The 26,841-nt window shown below is 40.0% G+C and overlaps 1 protein-coding gene across 1 annotated transcript; it reads right to left on the minus strand.

Moving 5' to 3' along the window:
* Positions 1–1,378: 1,378 nt before the first annotated feature.
* Positions 1,379–26,611, minus strand: LOC142996951 (teneurin-3-like). The gene is made up of 5 exons (XM_076148077.1): positions 26,539–26,611; positions 21,513–21,636; positions 19,767–19,837; positions 18,223–18,510; positions 1,379–1,521 (listed from the first exon to the last, which is right to left on the minus strand). Exons 1-5 carry the CDS (start codon positions 26,609–26,611, stop codon positions 1,379–1,381), a joined length of 699 nt encoding a protein of 232 aa, XP_076004192.1.
* Between the last annotated feature and the right edge of the window lie 230 nt (positions 26,612–26,841).

The following is a 26,841-nucleotide window of genomic DNA, read 5'->3' on the forward strand; positions in this document are numbered from 1 at the left end:
GTCAGATTAAAGATCTCTGTTATGCTTAGCGTCATGGGACAGAGTCAATGCTTTTTTGTTATCTTGCTTGTTTTCCCGGAGTGACTCCCGAAGCTGGTTATTGGCTGTTTATTGGTGTCTTGTCACTGCACTACTGTAGCAGCCTTTAAAGATAAATATTGAAGCTTTTTACCACCACTTACTAAAAAAAGAACAACTTTAACATATGTGGGTTTGATATGGTTACTGATCAATATTCATAACTCCTAAAAGCTGTGATGTCAAGTAAGCCGATGGGGAGAGTCACTGAACAAAGAGGTCTTAGAGTGTGGGGTCAGTAGTCTAAACCAACACATGAATGGAAACTGAATGGAACTGTTTATATGTGGTGATATAAACCATTTAAAAAATGTGATGTTTGCCTCAACAAGTTGCAGGCCTCAAAACCTGTGTACGCCCCAACAGTAACCTTCAGAAACTATCAACATACATTTAAATGAATGACAGCAGGAGTGAAGTGCAGCCAAAGCTGATGACTGATCACACAGCTATGCCTTAATATTAGTCTAAACACAGATTATTCAGTTAACTTCAATGCAGTGATGGGATTAATTAGTGGTGGAGTAAAATGTGAAAGGAATACAAACGAGTTGAATTGTTGCTTTACTTGGTTTTATTCCCATGTAATATACAGCCTAGATTTCTGAGGTGGCTCCGTTTGGTTTTCAGGATAGTGGAGTATCACTGGACCAATCACATTATGTGTCCTGCTCCCAACCCCGCTCTTGGTCTTCCACCAGAAAAATCTCAAAGGAGATATATTATCCTGATTTCTGGGGGTCAATTAAAAAAATATTGGAATGCTTTAATTTGGAAAGTATTCTAACGTGAGCACTCACTGAACACAGGCTTCACTGTCTCTTTAAGGCCTCTCTCTCTAATCAAACTGGCCAACATCAGGTGTGAGCAAATGCTCATTCTGGCCAAAAAATGACTTGCTAGCCTCGTATTTTGTGGCTGTGTCAAACCAAGTGTCAGCATATCGTAAGTAGAGGACCAATCAGAAATGAGGCGTTGAGGGCAGTTGAGGACCTTTAGATTTGTTTTTCTGGATGTATTGTTTCGGTCTGTACTATTGTATACCTTTAACACCATCAAAACAATGGTGGTACACAACAAAAAGAAGAATATGCCCCAAATGGCTCCAAAATGCAACATAAAAAGTTTTGTACCATCGACAGACACTACGCAATCAATGACTCCAAAAAAACAAGGAAATGGCGATGAATCTCTAAGCAGATCATTTCCTTCTTTTATACGTAGTGAAAGTGATCCTCTCTTGCTAGCCTCACTTTTAGATGAAACCCTGAGACTTGAAAACCTTCACATGGGCAGAAACTCACCGGCACCGTGAGGGGCGAGGGGTAATCATGCCTTTGTGCCATTGCCACTGATCCAGAGTTGCTGACCCTCGCCGCAGCTGTTTCACTCTGTAGGGTTTCACTCTGTAGGGGACGCAATGACTCTCCCACTGCTCTCCCGCTTTGGAATATTAAAAAGAAGTTTAAGGTTTTTGTTTTCTGCACACACTCTAAGAGACTAAACTGACTTCTAACCCTTCGAGTAAAGGAGGGGATGCCCTGTTAAATATCATTCTGATGTAAACCTCACTAATGAAAATAAGTGGGGAGGTTTTCTGGACACCACTAAACCTCAAAAGATGTGCTAATGGTTACCGTTTTACCTTTACATAATATAATTGTCTTTCTCTGGATAGATTCTCCTTCACCCTCCGCTCACTGTGTCAAGAGACATGGATTTGCAAGACCTTTGCAGAGATTTACCCATTCCCAGGAACTCAGACGTCTTCTTAAATTTAGGATTGAAGAGTCACATGGAAAATAGACTTATTGTGATAAGTGATCTCATCATACTATTTTGATGAGACTAAGAAAAGTCATGTTGTCGCATTGTCTCGGTCTCTTGTCCCCACTTAACATACAGTATAGATGAACATACACCTAACCAATGTGTTTGTTCACCCTGGTGAGATCCCTATAGGACATCTACCAACCCTGTCCAAGTCACATTCCTGAGTATGTTATGTCTGTAATAACTTATTGGATGTAACCATTTTGTAAACTACATGTTATTTAGGAAATAATGCACAAATTTTCCAATTCTGATATTTTTTCTACGAGAAGTGACACTGATGGTTTAGGCTTGTTAATGTTTGGTTATATCACAGATCAACACACGTAGTAAGTAAAAGAGTAATTGTGTTAAAGCAAGAATTACTTTCATACTAAATGAGATAGTGACATCCAGTAGTCAATTATCACAATTTAATTAATATCAAAAATAGTTTAATATAAATGGGTGCTGCCTGGAGCCAAAACAAACAGCTGGAGACTTTCTCCTCAGGCCTCACTTCATTTTATCGCAAACTCTACACAGTTTCACTTCTTCTTCCACTTTTTGACAATAGTGAAAATTTGCCAAAATGACTCTGGTAGGACACCAGATCAGCTCGGGAAATCTGGTGACAAACCCTGCCATCCGGCTTCACCCTCAACCCTCAGTCATTGCTGGGCAAGCTGTGAGAAGACGACCAGCTGTGCTGTCACTTAGGTTATCTGAGGACATTGCTCCAGCAGTACAAGGTCCTTCCTGCTGATGATGTACAGAGATGATCTGTGAGATGGTGTCATCTTTGTCAGCTTTGAATTGGCAGAAAAATCGGACCATTTGCTAGTTTCTCAATAGTTCATAATAGTTCTCTCCCAAACCTTTAATTTGTCCCCTCTCCATCGTTAACCATCTCTCATTTGTCATTTGTTATCTGCCATTTCAATTCTACTTCATCTCATGTGTTTATATTCATCTCATTATCTAAATCATTCATTTCTTAGTCTGTTTACTTAACAATGAATGTTCTTCATCAGTAGGTTTTTTCACTGGTGGTCAATGTGACAGAGAATCACTGTTTCTGTTATGAGATTGATCTGATTAAATTGCATCAATTTGATTGGGTTTGAGACCACTGATCCATCAAGGTTCTTAATTTGCTACTCCTTTAAGTTGAAAAAACCTCCAGAAGTGGCTTGTTCAAGTAGGAGGAGACCACAGGACAGACTCAGAATAAGATGGGGGGTGCAGGAAGAGCCATAGCTGAACCTGTAAATCCAGAAACAGTTTAGTTTGTAACAACTGGGGGAGGTTTAGATAAGAAAAGAAAGAAACGACTTCCTCGAGACCTTTTCCCACATATCTAACTATGAACATGCATGATTCAGCTGTCAGGCTCAGGTTTCATGCGTTCATATATTTGTCAGATGTTATATTTTTCTTGTTCACCTGATGCTGTTATTGAGGGGAAGCTCATTTGCAGACACCCAGAAGGGAGAAACTGTGAAAGAATGATAATACTGTTTTTTTTTTTAGCTGGAGAGCCTCACAGACAGACCGGCCTGCCCACTCAACAGCCCTGCAACATGCAGGCACACACACACGCGCACACACACACACACAAACACACACACCCACACACGCACACACACACATTCTCATTCAGCTAAACAGTCTTTGTTAGTGCCATAATCACATTCAGTTGAAGCCATATGACACTGCAAATAGCTGCCAAGGACAGACAAGGCAATGTGGTAAAGTGTGAGTGTGTGTGTGTGTGTGTGAGTAAGAGAGATGAAAATGAGGAAACAACAAGGCTGTTTGTGTGTGTGCGTGTGTGTGTGCGTGTGTGTGTTTGTGTTTGTGTGTGAAGTTTCTCAGTAAAATCACCCATATGCTGAGGCCAGACACACTATCACTAGCATACCACACACTTTAGAGAAAGCTGGTGTTGGTGAGCATGTTTGTGTGTATGAGAGAGAGAGAGAGAGAGAGAGAGGGGGGGGGGGGGATAAGATAAGATAAGATAAGATAAGATAAGATACTTTATTAATCATGTTGCTGTTGTTGTTGTAGGAAGGGAGAGAGAGAGACAGAGCGAGAGCCAGAGAGAAGGTGTCTTTGCTTGGGTGTTAATAGTTGAATCTGAATTCATACATTAATTATTATATGGTTTTAGTTGCTTTGGGCAGAAGACCTTCAATTGTGTTTTTAATATGTGTGTTTCACTCCAGATAATTCTAAATTATTGATGAGCTGTCTTTGTTGCTACACTGTAACTGTATGTTGAGTAAGTAATGTGATATTGATATATAGTGATATTGTAAGTATTATTATGCAGCAGGAAAAAAACCTTTAAACTGCACAGAGACATTAAATCCAGGTGAAAATCTAATCAGATTTATTATCTGATGATTATTATTTATTATTATATTTTAATTGACTGATTATGTTATAATAATAGGAACCACAGCTCTTGATTAAGTCCACAATAACTTCATATTGAATATTCTTCAAGATGAAAAGATGAAAGATGAAAGTTGTAAAATTAACTGTCAAACACAAACCTCTAGATGGTGTGACATGCATGCTATACTACAGTATACTAACATGAACAGGACTCCACAGTTCCCATGATATACAGGACACAGTATCACACCATCAATAGAGAAAATGCATGAAGGTCTTTACAACACAGCACGTCAGTGTGTCAAAATGGCTGCCATATATTAGTCTGACAACTCTGTGTTGACCTCCTGTATTTGTGCAACTCCAAAAAATATCAACTTTGCGTGAAAGCTTCACTAAATTGTGATTCCCTAATTGGTTGGCTAAAGACCAGCTTACAAAGACACACTGTTCACAATTGACAGATAAAGTGCTGATGTGAAGTACATGCAAAAATCCAGAGTCAGCTGGTGTACCTCTATAGAGTCTATAAGGTAGACACACTACCATCAGGAGTACACACACGACTCACAATGACAGCATTCTTTCATGTCTTGATCAGTGAGGCATTATATATCTTACATATGAATCTAGGGGCACATACAGAAAAGACTAATAAACAGAAGACCACCTTCAGAGAGCAAAGAAGGAAATAATGCACAACACAGCAGAGAGAGGGGGTACAGTGGCACTGTACTAATGGTGTAAAAGGAAAAAAAGGGAAAAAAAGATGAGGAGAGAGAGAGTGAGACAGAAGGAGTGGATAAGGGATTGAGAGAGTGGGACAGATGAAGAGGGAGAGAGAGAGGGGGGGAGGGGAGGTAATGTCCTAATGATGTAGTGGCTGTCAGAGCATTTGCTTCAGAGGCCAAATGATCCTGTAAGAACAGCAGAGATATTGATCCAGCTATTACACTGCACCACATACTAATGATTGTGTCTGTGTGTGACAGAAAGAGAGAGAGAGAGAGAGAGAGAGAGAGGGAGAGAGAGAGAGAGAGAGAGAGAGAGAGAGAGAGAGAGAGAGAGAGAGAGAGAGAGAGAGAGAGAGAAAGAGAGAGAGAGAGAGAATAAGAAAAGATACAAAAAAGGTGGCCTCAGAGGGTGAATGAGGTTACAGGAGCAATTTGTGTGTGGTTGTGTGGGTCTGTTGTGTGTCCACGTGTTTTGTGTGCGTAGGCTAATGCTTGTGTGCGTGTGTGCGTGTGCAATTCTCTGACATGACAGTTTGTCAATACTCCCATTACAGTCATGACAGATATGAAACCCAATCTGAACCTGATCTGCTTGATATCTGAGCTCAGTTCTCACCTTGAATACTTTCCATACATACTGGCACTCCATCTCACACACATAACATAAAAAACTCTATTTTAATCTTATTTTAAATTCTTATTTTACTTTCAAAAATTCTTATTGGAATTATTCATCATGAAATAGAAACTGTAATGGCCAGAGCAGAAACGCTGAACAATAGTGGAACAACAAACATTAAATGATACAAAACTAGACTTAGGGTACATAAGGTACATAATAAAACAAGAAAGTAAAAGCAAAAATAGAAATGGAAACAACGTAAATCATACCAAAGTACTGATTACATTTGGTGACCCAACTACAAAGAGATATGTCAAATCATATACAGTACATACTGTCAAAAACTTCTTGGATTTATGGCTATGGCTTGTTATTTTACAATTTTTGAAGGAATGGAACTCTTAATGCAGGATAAGGTGAAAAAAAAAGTGAACTCTGAGCTAGCTGTAATTTTCCTACATTGCATAATCCAGTGGTTCCCAACCTTTTTCTGCAGGGTGACGCAGGTGTGTGTGTGTGTGTGTGTGTGTGTGTGTGTGTGTGTGTGTGTGTGTGTAAAGATATGAACGTACAGTGTGCCAGAGACTAGGGAAAATAAAGCTGCCACCTTCCCAAGAACGACCGAGTTTACACTGCAGAGTTATGGAGCATTAACTTTGGCCTCGGAGGAAACATCTCCCCTGTGCTCCTCGACCACGATCTGGGAGGCGAACAGGAAAATGTTAACATAACGCTAAACTAGCGTGTGAAGCGGCACCGATCTAAAACAACAATCAGGCGGACAAGTCGCAGTAAAAACAGCGAGTCAACAACAGAGGACACAAACACACGGAGCAATAATGTAATCTGTACGCTCATTCTCCTGCTTTGATATGAAGATGTATTGCCTCATTCATTTGCCTTGTTCACATTAACAACGTCACTGTATTACTCTCAAATAATAACAGCATGTTGAACACGTTTGGATGTTGGCAATACAGAAATTATATAAACATAAAAGGAAGAAATGACAAAAAGTGCATTCAGTGAGCATTTGGGGAATGTATGCAATAGCTTTTACAGGTAATTTATATAAATTCACACCCCTGGGTTAATCCAATGCTGCAACTGATTCTGACCCAAGCAAATGGTCTACAGGTCTACAAAATACTGTAGGATAAAGTAAAAAAAATGCTCCCTGTTATTGGCCCCACCTAATATCAATGATCATTTCTTAATTACTGAGGTAGATCGAATGTGATACTATTATACACTACTGAGAAGTTCGCTGGCCATAAACACTGTTGGGTGAAGTTTGTCAATCAAATGTGATACTATTATACACATGCCATTGTGTGATGTGCTGCATGAAGAGTGGTAGTGTCGAGTATCAAAGGGTCTCAGTTGTCTCTGGTCTGGAGTGAGCTCTCAGTCACTGTCATTTACAGTCAACATTTTGGAATTCATTTCTAAGTTTCAATCGATTATCTTCATTGTGGAAAGAATGACGCCCCTCCGATATCCATAGCAACAGCAAAAACAGTCAATGTTTGCAACATAATTTCATGAAACAGAGATGGATTTCATTCTTGGACTTGTTTAGTCTTAAATGTTTCTTGAGTGCTATCAATAGATCAAAATGATAAAAACTGTGCCCTCCTTTCGTTTGGTGCCGGTGAAGTCTTTTGTTGGAACATCAAGTGCCCCTTGCCCGGAAATACAACTTCACAGCCCACATGAACAGGCTGCTAGAAACCACTTCAGCTTCAGCCATAGAGGTTACATTTGCATTACGATTGACATTAAAAGCACAAAACACCTTCAGGTAGCTTTTTGTGGAGACACATTTCAGGTGCTTTTATTACATGTGATGTTATGATACAAATACCAGCACTGGAAAATCTACATTGTGAATGTGCCAGATTTATTACTGTGGTTCTCCTAATAAAAGTAAGTATTTTACGCAATGCTCACTACAGATGGAGCTCAAGTGAATGAGACATATGTGGGGAGTATAAACACTTTTCTATTTTTCTATCCACACCAAAATGGTTAATGGTAAAAACGTCAGGTCCGCACGTATAGCAACAGTTGAATTCCAGTGTCCAAAGTAAAAGTATAAAGTTTAATTTCTTAGTCCCGATCAGTTAAAAAAGAACAAGGAGACATGTATTGGAGGAGGTCTGACAAAAGAAAGGAAAGAGGAGAAGGCGGAAGCAATGTGCAAACAATGTGATAAAAGGGCAAAAACACTGAAGGGCGGTAGGATGCAAGGGAAGGAAGGAAGGAAGGAAGGAAGGAAGGAAGGAAGGAGTCAATGAAGTAAAGAAACAAGGTTTGACAGCAATATGAATCAGCATGCAAAAATTACATCTACAGATACTTGTAGCATGTTCAAGAGTGAAGTGCCGAGATTTAGGCTGGTCGGGTTATATAGTACTACATAGAAAGAACCAGGTCAAAGGTCATCTTAGGAAATACAAAGTAATGGTAGTTATGAGGTTTGTCTAAAACAGCAGTGAGAGTCGCTACATGTACAAAAATCCATCATCTCTCAAGTCCCAAGACTCACTCAGAACCATGCTGAATCTCTCTCTCTCTCTCTCTCTCTCTCTCTCTCTCTCTCTCTCTCTCTCTCTCTCTCTCTCTCTCTCTCTCTCTCTCTCTCTCTCTCTCTCTCTCTCTCTCTCCCTCTCTCTTCATTTCACTCTGTCTATCCGCCTAGCTTGCTCCTTCTCACGCTGCACTTCTGGTAATGGATTCTGCCTAAATGGGTTCTGAGAAACGCAAGCGAACAGAGGATGAAGAGGGGAGCGGAGAGGATGTGAGGTCAATAAGGACTTGTTGCTTGTGTTCTCTACTGGATGATAAAATTATTTTGCAAAGACAACAATAAACTGAAAGACTATTTGTATTCAAAAACAGACCTAATTTCACCTTATTTTCTTTTTTCAAGTGAGAACCAATTTTAACTGAATGTGCAAAATGCCTATCATATTTGTACAAACATGAATAAAAAATAATTTGTTGTAATTAATTAATTTTTTAAATATAAAAAATAAATAACCACTGTAAACAGTAAAATAGATAAATTAAAAAAAACAACAACAACAGCAACTGATGATTAAGGGGACTTCCAGGTTCCATGACCATACCCCATACTGTACTGCGTGGCGCTCCCCATTATAAATTTACTAGAAAATTAAACTGTTGTTCAAATGTGTAACCCCAGTTTATAAACACAGCAACTTGAATAATTTACAGTATTTGGTAAGTGCACTAAAATCTATATTATAATATAGTTTTCTATGCTAATTGAATACCTTATTTGTCTTCAGGGATGAAAGAGCAATCAAGTTTTAAAATCTAACACAAAATCTGTTCGTGTTCATGCAAAGAGAAGAGTGCTTGTAAAAACCAACAACGAAAATATAGTTGAATGAGAGAAAAAAGAGGAAAGGAGAGAATGAGCATAGATTAAAAGTGTGTTCTCCATGTTCTGTGTGTGTGTGGGTGTTTTTGTGTGTGTGTGTGTGTGTGTGTGTGTGTGTGTGTATGTGTGTGTGTGTGTGTGTGTGTGTGTGTGTGCGTGCGTGTGTGTGTGCGTGTGTGTGTGTGTGTATGAAAGGTGAGCAAGTACGCTTTGTTTGCTGGTGGAAAACTAGTTTGTCTACACGTCACCTCTCCAGTGGCACACGAAAGAAATTACACACACATGAAAAGACACACTGACACATAACACAATTAACTAGATCTTGGAAGTGTGTGAAAGATGAGCCTGAAATATATCTGGAGTTAGTAACTCCAACGTTTCTCTAACAAACCTACTAAGTGCCTCTCGCTATGTTCGCTCACTGTGAGAGAATAAATACTGTAAATTATTCATTCCTGAAAGCTGTTTTTGTATTGAATACACAGCAGCTGAAGTAAAACATAAGCAAAAGTAATGAGCATGTATCAGTCTACATGGTGCTCATACATGTAAAGTCTGCCCTGTACTTACACATGCACTGTGGATATTGCAGCAGTCTGTCTTCCCGAGGACTCACATCTATTGACTTCTCCTCTATCATGGTGTGTGTGTGTGTGTGTGTGTGTGTGTGTGTGTTCGTGTGAGCACGTGTATGAGTGTTAGGTACTGGATTAACTATCTAATATATGCAGTTCAGTAAGAATAGCATGAGTAAATATGCCATGAGCATATGAACACTGTGTAAGCCTGATGTATCGTTTAATAAGGGTACAATATAAATATTTTATGAAATACACATTATTCTAAGCAGCACATGACATTTGTAGAGAAACACAATGCACAGTATTCATGTTAGAGGTTAGCAGTACTATAACAACTGTACTGGCTGCTGCAATACCAACACCACTCAAATACTAGTACATTTTTTTAATGCATAAAGAATATAGAATGCCATGTTATACATTTTTATTATTATTCCTATTATTAGTATTATAAGCATCATAGTTTAATCAGATTACCATTGGCAGATGGTGGAATATTTATTCTAAAGAAAATAAATGGGGTAAAAATTGGTTATCAGGTGTTGGATGACATTTGGGGATAAAATGTGAATATCAGACATGGGTCACAAATGATAATGAGCTACTGTTACCAATATAATAATCATTAGAACAACCAGAATAGTAATACAAACTGCCAATAATTAAGACTTTTAGAATAACTATCAAATAAAAATAGTTCATAACACCTTTGTCATTTAAGATAACAATTTCCACAGAAATCATGCTGAAGAAGAAAGCCCTCAGTGCCCTCTGCAACCCTCTGTGTCTTTAGGGGGGTAAGGAAATACATTTTCTGTTTTTTTTTGTGATTTTCAATTGGACAATTCTCAATTCTGTATTAATATATAATATTAAAGTGTCTATGTTTTAAGGGTCAACATTTAATGTTTTGTGCAGTGGTCCTCCTATTCAGTAGATGTTGCATGTTTGACGTGGCACAACCAGTCTGACCGGTAAGATTCTGAATCCCACCAAAGTTTTACGGCTCTGCGTTGCGATCATACAGAGGACAAGCCAGGCAAATCTGACCCTAACCTTGCTAACATGAGGGTGAAGGTCATTATACAGACACGCCCAACAAAAGACATAATAATAACATCTATAATATAATACATCATATAATTTAAGACGGTACAAATTCCACCCCGCTCACTCAGTGTGCATGGTGGTGTAAAGGAGAAGGTGAAATTAGCATATGTCCCATTTAACATTTTTGCATTTCAGGCATTAATAGGTTACCTTGTCACAATTGATTACAAATAAGTAGAATACTTTTTAATTAATTTAATGTTATAATGTATTTGTTATACATTCTGTATAATCAAGTGTGCCTGAGTGAGGGAAATAAGCTGAGCTTTCATTGCACTTTCTCAGATCCATCCTCACGTAGCACATCAGCTGTGGCCATTGTTCCTCGCTCTTAACAGCTGTGATGATTTCTAAAGCTGCTGTCATCCTCTGTCCACGGATGGCTTAATAATAACAGCACTTACAGAACAAAGCATCACTTCATTATTCTATGTTTTACAGTCCACGGGCTAGTCTTCTGCACTGCACAATAAATAGAGAGACTAGCACATCCCACAGAGTGAGGTGCTGAATAGAAGAAAACCACAGAAAAGAGAAAAAAAAATTAGGGCATAAAAAACGTGAAGTGGACATAGACAGTCTTACAGCTCCAATCTGGTACTTCAGTCATTGTCCTCTTTCAAGAGTGACATTTTTAACTGTTGAATTTTTTGAAAGAAAGAAAAGAAAGAAATATTGAACTATACACAACATGGCACCAAAGTCTGATGTTGTTCGGATTGTTTGTTGAAGTGCTCTGGAAATGGAATTCATGTCAGTTTTGGAATCTATGGCATTCAGCGATAACGCTATTGAGCAGTAAGACAGTCAGTAGAGGGCGCTGTGTGCACAGAGAGAAGACATGGCCGTTCCGAAGTGCAGCACTGACATGGAGATGTGTATTTTCAGCCAAAAGACATGAGAAGTTATCACTCCACAACTATTTCCACACCCGTTAGTACTGCACTATACAATAGAGCTGCAATAAAGCTGTCAGGGGACAGAAGGTTTGCACGTTTGTACCAATACACATGATCATGTTAAAAAAGAGTTTAATCCGATCGGATGCTCCTTGACAAGGTCCCAGTTTATGAATGGACTATTTGGTGTGTTTTGCTATAGATACAGAATGGAAGCCATGAAGAATTCAGTGAAATCACTTCGGCAGACGCCATTAGTGACAACAATGAAAGAGAAGCTCCAAATGAAGAAACCCCTTGATATCTGTCACACATATAATGACAAAAGACGAGAACATCCTCATTCTCTTCAGTGTTTGTGTTACAGAGCCGGGCCATGGCTACCTAGAGGCACTGAAGCGCAGGTGTTGTTTCCCTGGCCTGTATTAAATACATTTACCAGATAATTAATTACTTATTTTTGGATGACACAAAATGTACACAGATAATACTTAATTGCATTATTTTATTTAACTCTTAACTCTAAACTCTAACGCATTCAGTAGTTTTAGACCTTTATTCATTGTACACCACAGGAGTAAGAAGACAGAAGCAGAGGTTATTTTAGATTCATTAGAGCAGTGGTTCTCAAACATTTTACATTGGGTACCACCTCAGAAAATGTTTGGCTCTCCAAGTACCACCACTATGGCCGATGTTAAAATACAGTAGCGTAGGCCGACCCTATTCAGCTGCTATGCAAGCATGCAAGCATGTGAGAGCATGAATAACAACTGCATTTCATTCACAAACACGCATACATACAAACATACACACACACACATTTTGGCAACTATTTACAACTCTTATAGGCCTATCTGAAATAAACAAGTAAATTGGCCAAACCTGCATCATCAGTAGTCTCGTCCAGTTCGAAGGAATAACAGCGACTATTTTTAATGCGTTAAATCAGTGTCTTCCTAACGTCATCTGCCATGGCTCCTATTCTCCGCGACACTGTGTCATTTGAAAGTGGCAACAAGTTTAGCTGTTTGGCGTCTCGCCACACATTATGTGTACCATCTCTTTGACTAATGGTAGACACAGCTGTTCACCAATTGTGTGCGGCTTACCGGCTTGCGCTATGCAGAGACTGGCACAATACGAAGCCTCCTGTGCTTAAACCTAGTGTTTTTGAACGGGTGTGCCGCGAGAGATCGTCAGGTGTGCCGTGGGACATTATCCAACTTCACTTACTTAGTCCGAGAGACCGGCAGATCGCAAATTCTGAAGCGCTCACTCCCTCTCATGGTTCAGATATTTTTATTTGATTCCTCCGTGTACCACTGCAGTGAGCTCACGTACCACAGTTTGAGAACGACTGCATTAGAGGGAATCTTATGATGTTATTTTCATTCTCTGGGTCGGAATTGTTTAGATCAGGGGAGGGGAACCTCTGGCTCGCGTGCCGTATATGGCCCGTTAGGCCGTTTGGTCCGGCCCGCGAGACAATTTTGGCTCTTTCGATGACGGCATATAAATAATTATACTGTGATCATAATCCCACCGTCACCGTCAGACCGGCAGATCGCAGCATGAATTTCGCAGCAATTTTTTGTCTTTTGTGCTTTTGTGTTACATGAAGCTACATTTAACGCCAAACAATCAATCAATCAAAATAGAGATAAAAGAGAAGAACAACCCCACAAGCTCATCATGTCAATCTGTGACAGCCAGAGCAGTAATCACGACTGTGTGACGTCACCAATTTAGACTAAAATGACGAGCCGGCAGCTTTTCATTTATCCAAGGAAGGAAGAGCTTTTCAAAATGCTCCGTTTTCAAATGAATATATGTGTGTGTGGATGAAGCAGCCAGATTAGACCTCATGCACTCATACTGTGTGATGTCAACGTATATTGATTAACATTATGCTGTGAATTACTGCAGAATGACAACATTTGAGGATTACAGGTAATGGAAGGAGCAAAGAAGATAGAAAGAATGAATCTTTCCTAAGAGAGCACAGCGAGAGGAGGGAGAAGAAGAGGAGAGGTGAGATTGAACACGCTATAAGGAGATCAGAACAAATAAACCATTCTCATTCTTATCAATATATGTTTTGTTTTGCATTACTTCAATACAGCTCTGGGTCCACTGTAAGAAATCCTCTGACTCTGCTATGTTGAGCTCATACAGCCATACAGTAGAGGCCCTGGTCTGAGAGCAGACACACCTGAATCAGGGTGTTTCAGGCAGCAGATCCAAATGGTGGCTGAGATCACCTATATCAAGTAACCTTTCAAGCCACAGCTGGACACCCATGGGTCCAGACACCACAGAAGTATTTATGTCTGTCTTTGTGCGTATGTACGTGTATGTGTGTGTGTGTGTGTGTGTTTGTGCTGGTACACACTGGGGAGCCAACCAGACGTCTCAGATCTACTGTAATACAGTATTTCCTCTCAGGAGAGCAAACAATGCAGGGAGCCTTCACTTTCCCTCTTCTATTTCTTGTTCTCCTTCTCTCCTTCTTTAAATGATCAAATCTTCCTCTCTTCTCTTTTCTTCTCTTCTCTTCTTTTCCTCTCTTCTCTTGTCTTCTACTCTCTCCCTTATATTTTCTTTCACTCGCTTCCTCTTGCAACAAAGAAGCCGATAGAATAACATAAGCCAGCTGAAGTGACTGTACACAGACAGATAGGTGCACCAACACACCATGGCCACGCACGCACGCACGCACGCACGCACGCACGCACGCACGCACGCACGCACGCACGCACGCACGCACGCACGCACGCACGCACGCACGCACGCACGCACGCACGCACGCACGCACGCACGCACAAAACACAACAACACTACCCTATGAAGGACTATCAGCAGGGGCAGTAGATGAAAATATGTGTGACAGGTTCACATTTCACTGTACATTAATGAATAACTTAATATGAAATAAAACCATCAATATTTTTGTGGATGAATCCTAGTTCGCAACAAATTGACCCGGTGAACATTACATTAAAACCATTCCATACACACGCTGGTTCAGTGCTATTCTTTAGTATTGCAGCAGGTTCTCACAGCTATCAGCTGCCAGGTCTAAAAAATGGCAGGTAAGTCACCAAGTATTGTATTTCATATTTTTAAAAACAACACTGCAAATTTGAGTTTTTGTTAACTAACAAGATATCGACCACATTTGTCATGTTACTATGTTATTATTACCATCTTTTTGCTGAATTATTGTCTTTCCTTCCTCTTGCACACCTGGCTGCTTGTGGAGAGGGAATCTCTCTTGAAACTACCTCTCCCAAGGTTTCTTCCTTTTCCTTATACATCAAGGTTATTGGCAGTAATTCCTTGTCATCCTGAGAGCTCTGGGCTGGTCAGGAACCGTCTGCCACTGTGGGCCTGTAAAGCCGACAGGGGCTTTAAGACATTGTATGTATTTGTATGTATATTAAGCTGTACAAACAAAAAAGGATTTTATTTGATTGAGTTTTGGTTCAGTGTTTTGTCTGAAGTTGTCTGAGATGATTTTAGGAAACCAAATGAAGCTGTTTCGAAGTATTTTCATTTTTGTGGAGACACTGTATTTTTAAAGCCGCTCACAATCACTGTTTGAGTGAGATCATGTTTTTCCAAATAATAATCAAGAAAAAAAACAAGCCGACAGACTACCAGCTTCAGTAGCTTCATTTTTATCCACACAGAGCTGTGACCTGATGAGGACACTGAATTTCCAATGATCATAACAAATTAAAAGCTTGTAACAATCTGTCTTGTGATCTCTTGCAAGATTAGAAAATATGGTGCACACACACACACACGCGTACACACACACATGCGAACACGCACGGACGCACGCACACACACACACAGACACACAGGCACAGCTGCATTTTAAAGAGTCAATTACCCTTTGAAAACTTGACGACTACTCACTTTTAGAAGTGGGAAGTGTATCCTCCAGAGCTCTGACATCCACAGCAGAATGCCATTTAATAAAAACATTATCAAACTTAATATAGGAAATACAACTAGTCAGCACAATTTCACTGTTAATTACAGCATCACATCTCTTAATGAAAAAACACTGTATTTCTGTGTGTGTGTATGTGTGTGTGCGTGTGTGTGTGTGTGTGTGTGTTAAGTCAAAATCAAGTCCTTTATCATGTATGAAATTCACACCTGTTAGGGAAAACCTCCATTAGGATAAAGAATAGACAGCGTGTATGCAAACACACACCCACATATGCATGGACAGATACAGAGAGAATGCCTAGCAAAGGTATTTGTTCAAGCTCCTTTTAGTGCATACGCCCACACGCACACTCTGACTCACACACAATAACAAATGACCACTCAGCTAAATTGTGATCATTAATTAACTTCATTAGTGTGATATCATTTTGTTTTGGTTGAAACCCATCCCCTCTTCCCAAATCCCAAAGCTGACTGTGTGTGTGTTTGTGTGTGCGTGCATGCATGTGTGTGTGTTTGTGTGTAAAACGAATAAATCTAATGCTCTGGCTCGGCTTCAGAAAAAACATATTCAAAGAAAGGCTCAATGTGCTGCCAGTGGGTTTTAACCTTTTCTTACTTTTTTGCTGCTTGTTCTGTTTCTTTAAATATCTGCAGTGTTTAAAGCAAGGAGGAGAAGGGAGGCAGTCAGTCGGTAGAGCTTCCGCTTGGGAATTGGAGGGTTGCCGGTTCGAGTCCCTGCCGAGGTGCCCCTGAGCAAGGCACCAAACCCTCAACTGCTCCCCCCTCTGTAATCGGTGGTAATGTAATGTTTGGATAAAAGCGTCTGCTAAATGATCGTAATGTAATGTAATGTGTAATGAGAAGCGCCACTGTTTTTCAACCCACACCTTATTAGAGTGATAATTTTTCCCATTTTAGTTTCTGGAAAATGTGAACAATCCAGTGTCACAAAAATATATTTTTTTTGAGAAATTAAAGTATTTGATTAGAGTTTATGTTCAGATGTTTTAAACTTAAGTGCTTTATGGCAGTGATTTTCAACCGGTGTGCCACAGCTTATTTCGAAGCGCGCACTCCCCCCACCCCCATCAACAGAAGTGTGGCGTTCAATCGCAGCGCAAATTTTGAGGCGTGTGATTAAAGCAAATATGTGAGTAAGCTGTATACTCAGACGGCATTAATATTCCATCTTTTGCTGAATATACATAACTGGTGTCTAAGATGGGTTATGGGAGGGAGTATGCCAGGTGACCAATTGCATGTGCGTGCTTACGTCCACCGTGAGCCTATAGAGTGTTAAATGTTAGTGGGAATACATTTTAGAGGTATGTTACTATGAGTACACCAATGTCGATTAATGCCAATTTCAATCTGATAATAGTGTTTACATGACCATAAGAATAACAGTGATTTCATATCATATCTTCAATGTAATATAAATGTATTGAGCACAACTAGAAGTCTCTTAATTTACCATATTTATTGAATAGATTTGCTATATTTCCTGTGATTGCAGGCTTTTCATTAAACCCTGAAAAAAGGAAATGTGAGTGAAAAGGAGGAGTCGCATTTGTTCAACAAAACAAAGATTCAGGTTTAAGAACAAAAATGTTCACACTGACTTTCTGAGATGGAACAGAAAATAAACGTGATCAAAATTAATGTTCTGCCTAGATTCCTTTACCTGTTTCAATCTCTTCCTCTATTCCTTCCAAAACATTTCTCTAACTCTTGAGACAAAATGATCAACGCCTTCATTTGGGATGCAAAGTCTCCAAGGATCCGCAAACCACTATTACTATACGAAGATGTAAGTTCAGTGGGGGTCTCGCCGTACCAAACTTCCAATCCTATTACTGGGCAATCCACATCGACAAACTTCGCTACTGGTAGTTAGGTACTCTTACTTCACAGATTTACAGGCTATGCTAGACCAGTGACTGATTACCAGAACACAGAACAGTTCCTTTTTATTTTCTCATTTTATTTTACATCCCAGGCGGGCCAGGACGGGGTTGTGTGAATGCAGGGTTGTGTGTCTGTGGGGTTGTGTGGGGTTTCTGGGTGGGATGTCCTCTCTTGGTTTTTTCTTTTCTGCTTCTCTCTTCTCTCTTTCTCTCTATCACAACCTATGATGATTTGTACTAGCCTACATTGCTGTTTGACATCATCCTGTAAGAACTGTATTTACCCTATGACATCATTGCAATTCCAATCTACCTCTCTCTACCTAAGTTTAACAACAACAATAGTAGTGATAATACAACCTCCCTTCTTTCTCTCTATCTCTCTCTCTCCTCTTCCCCCTCTTTCTATATAAAAAATATCCTACAACTGTATGCGCAATGTCATGTACAATGTTTGCTTCAATAAAAAGAAATTGCAAAAAAAAAGAATGTTCACACTCACACACATGCAAGACTGGCAAGGTAGAAACTGTGAAGAAATAGATGCATGTGTTTTTGTGTGTGTGACTGACAAAGGAACACATCCATCAACAAACCAAACAGCATGAAAGAAAAAGAACTGCTAGTCACAGCACCAAATATATCATGTCCTATGACCAAACTGAAAAAAACAAGTTTAGACGACATCCTACCGTTATCACTGTCTGATTTGTTCTCGTGCTCTGTATCCGTCAGAGTCAGCACTGAGTTGGAGCGACTGGACAAGCAGGAACTCCTCCCTGACGATTTGCCCAGACCCCCACGGCCCCATAGCCGCATGGCACGATCTGGTGACATCACAGCCGGACTTTCGCCGTCCAGATCCTGGGCCGTACCCACTGAGAAGCCACGGTGGGGGAGGCCCATCTCGGAGCAGAAAGCCAGCCCGCGGCGTGATGGTGGCTCGCAGATCCCCAGCTGACGAAGACTGAAATGCTGACCTGAAATAACAATAGATATGATGAAATAGATATAGATATGTTGCATGTACACAGTGTAATCAGACAGTACAGCATTCAAATATATTCCACATTGTTTCCTGTTCTCATTTTGCATCTTTAGTCCATTTGTGATATATCACGCCTCTCATGTCTATTTTCTATTATTCATCTTATCCTTAGAATTCCTTAGAAAATCTAACGTGCTGGCAGGACATTATCTTGCTTCTGTTTGCCAGCCAGTTTGGGTCCTTGAGATTTTGAACAATACTGTTTAGTATAAGAATTAGAGTATTTACTGGAATTAACAGTAAAAAAAACAAATTTATTTGAATATCCAACTACTAAAATGGTTGCATTCATAATAATTAAGGCATTGTCACTGCAATTTTCAATTCCAGAAGGCTTCATTTTCAACATGTCATATCACATTGTTGTGAGACTTTACAAGTTCCCTACAAAATTCAAAGCTGTGGAATATAGTGTGGCGCTACATTTTTTAATTACCTCCTGAATATTTAAGTACATGTGAACGATTTAATAAATAAATTATATATGCAAATACCTTTGTGTCATTGACTTTAATTAGTGTATAGTAACTCTTTTATATCAATGATGAAAAAGCACTGAAATCAGGTTAAAGTGATATGTGTGAAAATCCTTTAAAATATGAATGAAAAAAAGGCAAACAAATCATTTCCAAAATCTCAGTGTGTGCCCCTTCATCATTAATAGGCAAATGAAAAGGGAAATTAAAAAAGCTCTCCGTAATTAATGGCACAACACGAGATAACCAGCGTTGCCGTTCAATTAAAAGTTTTATTAATTTTAAATTAGCTCCAATTAGAAAAGCAGTGAAAAAGAAGGCGATAAGATAATTGAGTATTAATGACTCATTTCCATTTCTTAAATTTTCACATCATAATGTGTTTTTGTCATTTCCCAGGTCCTAAGCCTTGCAAAAGATGTGGTTACGTTTGTTGGTTTTCATCTCTCCTTTTGACCTTCTGGTCAACATGCATGTGTATTGGAGAACTGATGTGTTATCCAGATTAAAATCTAAATCTTGTGATGTGAAGAAGTTGCTCAAGGAATCACTTAAATTCATCTCCAGATCCAAGTCAAACAGCTCACAACTGAATGCATTTGAACCAGCTGATAAATGAACAAAGCCATGTAGTGTGAGTATGAAGAGCGACAGCAGAATGCAAAGGACAGGACAGGAGGTCAAGTAAGTGTTCCTGTGAATGGAGTCTCACCTTGTCGATTATAATCATCCTGTTCACGGTGAACCATGTCCTTGTGTCCCTTGGTTGTCCCGTATAGTAGCCTGTCAAAAGTAGAACATGGACACAGTTGTAGGACAGTACTGGTTGTTAAAATTCCATGCATCTTCAATTTGTGCTTTTGTTGAGTGCGTAGGTAGAAAACTCTAAAGGTGTCTAATGTAGGCTCAAAGAGCACAGCTGTGTGGTTTTCAAAAAAATGGGAGCAAAGCCAAGGTTCATCACTGCCAATAGTGGAGGTGGTTCATCTTTGTAGACAGTCCAATAACTGCTCATCTCATGATCTATTATTCTGAATGTGCAAAAAGCTGGCTGGCAATTAACAGAGCAAAACATTGCGACAACTTAATTTTAAATATCAGTAGTCAAATCTTTTACTTTTCACTTGAATAGAAACTGTAAATGCCATCTGAGATTGAGGCATGATATCAATTACTTACTTAGAGACTTGTCAGGGCTATTTGTAGCCTGTAACTGGTGTAATACTACAGCCAGAATGAACATTTAGAGAAACAACAGTTTTTGGTCCTATGTTTTTTGTTGTCAATGCAGTCAGACTTGATCTGGGAGTAACTGCGTTGAGTTGGAGATGGTTGTTTCTACTTCCCATCAAGAGGGCAGAAAGTACAAAAGAGAAGAAGTGATATCCTTTGTTAATATAAAAACATTTGGCCACAACAAACAATAGTATTGAAAATTTGAGATCGAAATCAACAAGCTAGTAACAACTAAATCCTACTTATATCATGCTTTTAAGGTGGTGTAGGCTTATACATTACGATCATTTGGCAGACGCTTTTATCCAAAGCGACTTACATCATGTTACCACCCTTCGCAGAGGGGGGAGCAATTGAGGGTTCGGTGCCTTGCTCAGGGGCACCTCGGCAGGGGCTCAAACCGGCGACCCTCCGGTTCCCAAGCGGAAGCACTACCCACTGAGCCACTGCCTTCATAATATATGAAGTGACATGCCTTGCCAAAACTCTACAGACTCCAGTGGGAGGTTAATCAGGGTTAATCATCTCAACCCTGATGGTTTGTGATCCTGGTAAATCCAGGTACCAGGAGGTTGGGGCTCCTGGTGCCACCTCAGGAGCCCCAACCAATAATCTAACAATAATGAAGCTTTTATGTCTCTGTATGTCATCCATACCTTAATGTCCATGATGTCCTGTAACAGCATTTGTATCAGATTATTTTAAGGTTCGATTGGAGACCCTCAGAGTTGAGACGTAGGCTAAAGATTTCATTTTCTGGTCACATGTTATTTTTAGTAACATGGGATAAGTCTCCACTTTTGTAAAAAAAAAAAGTGAGTGTTGAAGCCAGAAAGAGGATGAGGATTTAACTACTTTGATTATTAAGTAATCCTCCATAATCATTGTTTTTAACCATCATGAACCTGATAACAAATACTGTGGTTTTCTGATAAAGAATTAGGAGCACTTAGAGCAGACATTATACCAACAAAAACCTTCTCAAAACCAATCGGTTGTGACCAGTGCCTGACATGGTCCAATACTACAAGTGCCAGGAGTTTTTCGTTTGATAGCAGCACACATTAGCCCCCAGTACTCTATATTATGCAAATGAGCCTTCTGCAATATGAACACATGGTTATTTTTACCACTCCAAGTATGGGTTGTGGACTCCGGTGCTAAATGCCAAATATTTAGCACTGCTTCCACCTCTATTCTGGATTCTGGTTCCATTTCTTACCTGGTCTGGTCTTGGTGCTTGTCGAATGCCTTGAGCGTTTCGCTGGAGGAGTAAGACTTCTGGGTGGGGACCCGGAGTCCGTGGGGGCCAATGGCACAGTCCACGTCACTGTCCCCCGATGAACCTAAATGAGCAGATCCGTATATATGGACAAAAACATGCAAACATTCGTGAAGAAACATTCATGAAGAACATGTTTGGGTCAATGCACCCAGACATTTAATGTAGTATACATAACACCGTAAACACAAAAAGTGGATGTGTCCGCTGTTGTCTGCATCCCCATCCTTTTGGACCATAATCAATGATCTGTGCTGTTTCATCTAGCAGCATGCAACTGTTCCGGTATATTTGAATACTCACACAAAACAACTACTCAAATAAAACATAGGGCCCACCTGTGGTGTCAGAAAATCTCTTACATAACAGCATGCTATATATAGGCTGTGTGAGAAATATCATCAATTCAAAAGAGTTTATGATAATTTACCATGTTTGAACACTCAGATACAATGTGCCTTCAATTTCCATATTACAATAGGAAAACTCCTCTCTGTTCTCTCAGCATGACACAATAGTACATAAGATTAATTAATCAGTAACTTTTACACACTTTTACACATTTTAACACTTTTAAAAACAAGATGTACATAACGTTTAAAAAATAATTTGTTATCTGACTACTAATAGTAAAACGATGTGCTGTCAGAGTGTACTGAATGCAGTAGAGAAGCTGCTAAGCATGGTGTGTTGTTTTAGTAGATTATAATTTCATCAGAAGGTTTTCCCCATAAAATAATACAGGCAGAGGTGAAAAGTCTACAGTGAAGAGTAATTATAGAGAGTTTCTTCATCTGTAGGTAAGAGCAACTGAATCACTTCAAACTCAGTGTTCAGCCAAAGTTCAGAGCCAGGCGAATATGTTATTCTAGGCAGACAGACTACTGTAGGAAACCCAATGTTACATCTTTGTAGAACACTAAAGGCAAGAATTAATGTTTCATATTCTAAACCAAAACTAAAGGAAACTCTCCTCACAGGGATGTGATAATGGACCATTATCTCCTTGCCATAATAAAAACATCAACTCATCTCTAAACAGAATCTATCGGAACTTCAATTCACCTTCCTCTTGCCAAGACTTGGATTTACGACACCTTTGCAGACATTTTCCCAATCAAGAATACTGGATCAGGATTCCAAAATAATTTCCCTTTTTGGAAAGAGACTATGATAGGACACTGTGCTCTCAGAATGCAGGCTTACTTGTGGTTCTGAGTATCTCCAAAAGTAGAACGGGAGGAAGAGCCTTCAGTTATCAGGCTCCTCGCTTGTGGATTTCCCGGATTTGGTCCAGGGGGCAGACACCATCTCCACGTTTATGAGGAGGCTTAAAACGTTTCACTTTGATGAAGCTTATAGTTAGGGCCGACCAGGCTTGCCTTGGACCAGCCCCTAGTTATGCTGCTATAGGCCTAGATTGCTAGGGGACTTCCCATGATGCACTGACCTCCTCCTCTCCTCTCTATCTGTGCATAGCCATGTCATTTCCTTTCCACTGCATTCCACTAACTCTACTTCTTCCCCAGAGTTTTTTATGTTCTCTCGTCTCACAGGTTGCTGTGGAAGCCTGTCCTGTAGAGATGAAGACCCTATCCTGCTAGTACTAATATCATTAGTCATATGTATTTATTATTTTTTAAATGTATTTTTTTAAATATTTTTTTTGTATTGTTGTTGTGGTTCTCTGTCTCTCTGTCTCTCTCTCTCTCACTCTCTTTATACCCAACCTGTCAAGGCAGACTGCCGCCCACCAAGAGCCCAGTTCTGCCTGAGGTTTCTTCCTGTCAAAGGGGATCGCTTGCTAATGGGGGAATGTTGGGCTTCTTTAAATACTCTGTATGTAAAGTGCCCTGAGATAACGTTTGTGATTTGGCGCTATATAAATATAGTTAAATTGAATTGAATGTGACAAAGTGATGTCATCAAATTATTTCAATAAGACCAGGAACAGTCATGTGTGAGGCAGTAGTCGAGTGTGTGAGGCAGTAGTCGAGTGGGTAGAGCTTCCGCTTAAGACCCGGAGGGTTGCCGGTTTGAGTCCCTGCGGAGGTGCCCCTGAGCAAGGCACCGAACCCTCAATTGCTCCCCCCTCTGCGAAGGGTGGTAATATAATGCAGTGTAAGTCGCTTTGGATAAAAGCGTCTGCCAAATGATCGCAATGTAATGTAATGTCATGTATGTTTTCCGTCTTATTTTCTTTTGTGTTTTCCTTTCCTTCTTCTGCATTTGGCCAGGACATTGTCAAACTTTTGCAGATACTGTGACAGAACGCTGCGTCTGCCGGTGTTTTTAAAAGGAAGCAGGTCTAGCAGGAGCAGCGATCGTATTACTTGCAATGTCTGTGCTAAATGTGCAGACTTTATTTGAAACGTTCCAATGCTGTGAAACATGAAAATGTTCCGCGCACGTTTCAGCAAAAATGTCTTCTGTTTTCATTTCAGTCAGAGCAGTGAATGCAGCTCCCACTGTTCATCAATATACAGTAATGCGCTGTAACTCCGAGGTAATCATGGTTACGCAGCAATGTCCAGTAGCTTACAGTGAGAGCAACAGTTGGTGCAGTTTGTGCACATGGAGACGTTGTCGCTTTTGTAGTCCCCTCTTTTTTACACAACTTGTGTGATGGTGCGTCTTGAGGGAGGCTCATAGGTGCAGTCATTCGTTGCGATCATAAGAATGTTCCTCAGACCGACATCTTCCACATTACTAATCGGCCTGCAGTTTGTAGCTAGTGAGCAAAAGACTTTCAAAATAATGATAATAATAAAAACAAAACGATTAATGTTAATGCGCGATAAAGTCATTACTGGCTGTAATTAATCAATAATAACACGTTAACTTGCCCAGCCCTAGTAGATACATACATTTTTGTTACAATGAATTGTTAAATGAAAGTTTGACATTTTAAGAAGAGCATAGTCCAGTTAACTGGAGGTAAATGTAGGTTAACATAGATTCTATCATTAATTTAGATAATAATCAAATTCAAAGTATCTGTTCATAGGAATGCTGCATTTATTTTGCATGTCTGTATTCATTAATATCCTTCATTTGATTGTGTTTAAAATTTCAATGGATAAATGGAATATGGATAAATTTTGGATATGCAAAATTGAGTTCACCAATTCTAATATGAATTGTCTTAACTGAATAGAATTGGGTTTTATTAATTTCCTTTCAAATTAATCAATTAGTGTTTCCATTGGGAAGTGCCCCAGCAACGAGTCCAAAATACAGAAGAGTAGCTTTCTTTTCCCTGTCACCTACTACCACCATGGGAGGGGGTGCCCAATTAGTGTAGCGAGGCAGCACAGCCTACCTGAACATCAAGGGGAACCAATGAAAGGGTGATTAATCATTCCAACTCCAAGAGTGTGGAGCGATGGTAAGAGGAGGATATTTGGCATAAGAACAAGGAACTTCTCAAAGACTGTGACAGAAAATATATTTGATTCAAGGATGTGCAAGGAGAGATTTTGCTGTGTAGGCAGAAATGAAGGCACAGTGATCATTAGAGGAACTGTATTAAACTGGTTTAGGTCCTATTTGTCTGATCGATTCAATTTGTTCATGTTAATGATAAATCCTCCATACACAGAAATATTGGTAATATAAATATGGTGATATTATTTGGAAACACTCCATACAGTTTCATTGTTTTGTGGATGATACCTAACTTCACCTATCAATGACGAGTCCAGTCAATTAAGTAAACTCCAAGCATGCCTGAAGGACGTAAAGACCTGGATGAGCTGCAATCTTTTCCTACTTAACTCAGACAAAGCTGAGGTTCTGACCCCAGACACCTTAGAAACATATTGTCCAATGAGATAGCCACTGTGGATGACATTGCTTTGGCCTCCAGCACAACCACAGGCTGGATTATTGTAATTCATTATAATCAGGCTGCCCTAATAAGTCTCTAAAGAAAGATTGATCCAGAATGGAACTTTCATAGCTCTTAATGCAGTGGCGCCAGGTGTACTGTGTGCCAGCGATTGGGCAGACAACGGTGAGCGCGGCGGTAACGCTGGGTGCGCCGGCAACGCCGAGTGCGCCAGCAACGGCAAGTGCGCGATAGTGTGAGTGATGGAAGGTCAAGTGGCCACTGGGGGGCCAGCAATTTTCCCGCCACTGGTGGCGCCACTGTCTTAATGGTCAGGCTCCATCATACCTCATAGAGCTCATAGGACCTTATTACCCCCCAGAACGCTGCTCTCCCAGAATGCAGGCTTACTTGCTGTACCTAGCATCTCCAATAGTAGAGTGGGAGGCAGAGCCTTCAGTTATCAAGGCTTCTCTTTTGATGGAATTTTATGGAATATTCCAGATTCGATTTTCAAGGTTTCAGAGTAGTTTCCTTTTTTATTTTTTCTTCCCCTCTCTGTATAAAACTCAAAATCTTCAAAATAATCAAATGCACATTGTTGTGGTAGATGCTTTCTTCGATAAAAAAATTCAACATATTTAGCTATATTTGCATGCCTTTTTTCTGTTTGGTGACGTTCTGAAGCCTATTTCCCCTGTCAAAGGCTCAATATCTCTGTGGATGTGGGGTTTCAAAACGAGGAGGCAAGAATTAGATTCTTTGAAAACGGAGATTGTCTCATGGCAAATTACACAGGCACACACACAATAACACACAGGCTTCTCTTTACACCTGGTAAAGAAGAGCTCAGTCCCCCACCTCTCTTAAAATTGTCTGCCTTGTCCACTTTCTGCTATTCTGTGCTAGCTTGTAGGTGCCATGGAGGCGTGGCTGTCTGTTTGGTTTGGAGCACACACAAGGTGTGGACAATAGCTGCATCTACATTCCGGATTTGGCCCATCTGCCTTGTGTTGGACACATGTAGATTAGCTCAAGATAAAGTCCAATAGCAGGAAAACACACATTTAACAGTAGTCAGATTAATCTGCATGTTTGCACAGAAAGGGGATGATTGAATGAGAGCAATGGTCTCACCAGTATATGGTCCCTCCCTGTCCTTGCGGCTCTTGGTCAGTGAGCAATATGGACGTCTCTCTTTTACTTCCATGGTGCTTCTGCTGCTGCTGGCAAACATTGAGGCATGCTGCAATACAGCTGCATAGATAGAAAGAGGGAGGGAGAAAGACAAATAGGGGTAAAAGGACGAGGACACAGATAGACAAGGTCAGAGGGAGAGAGAAAGGAGGAGGCAGCTGGACACCACCTGAAAACTAAAACAAAGAGATATAATAATGAAAGAGTGAGTGATTTCAATCATTCATTCATTAGCTATGATAG

This window comes from Genypterus blacodes, unplaced genomic scaffold, assembly GCF_046128005.1.
Source record: "Genypterus blacodes isolate CSIRO-AG114 ecotype Tasmania unplaced genomic scaffold, CSIRO-AGI_Gbla_v1 ptg000039l_1, whole genome shotgun sequence".
Lineage (NCBI taxonomy): Eukaryota > Metazoa > Chordata > Actinopteri > Ophidiiformes > Ophidiidae > Genypterus > Genypterus blacodes.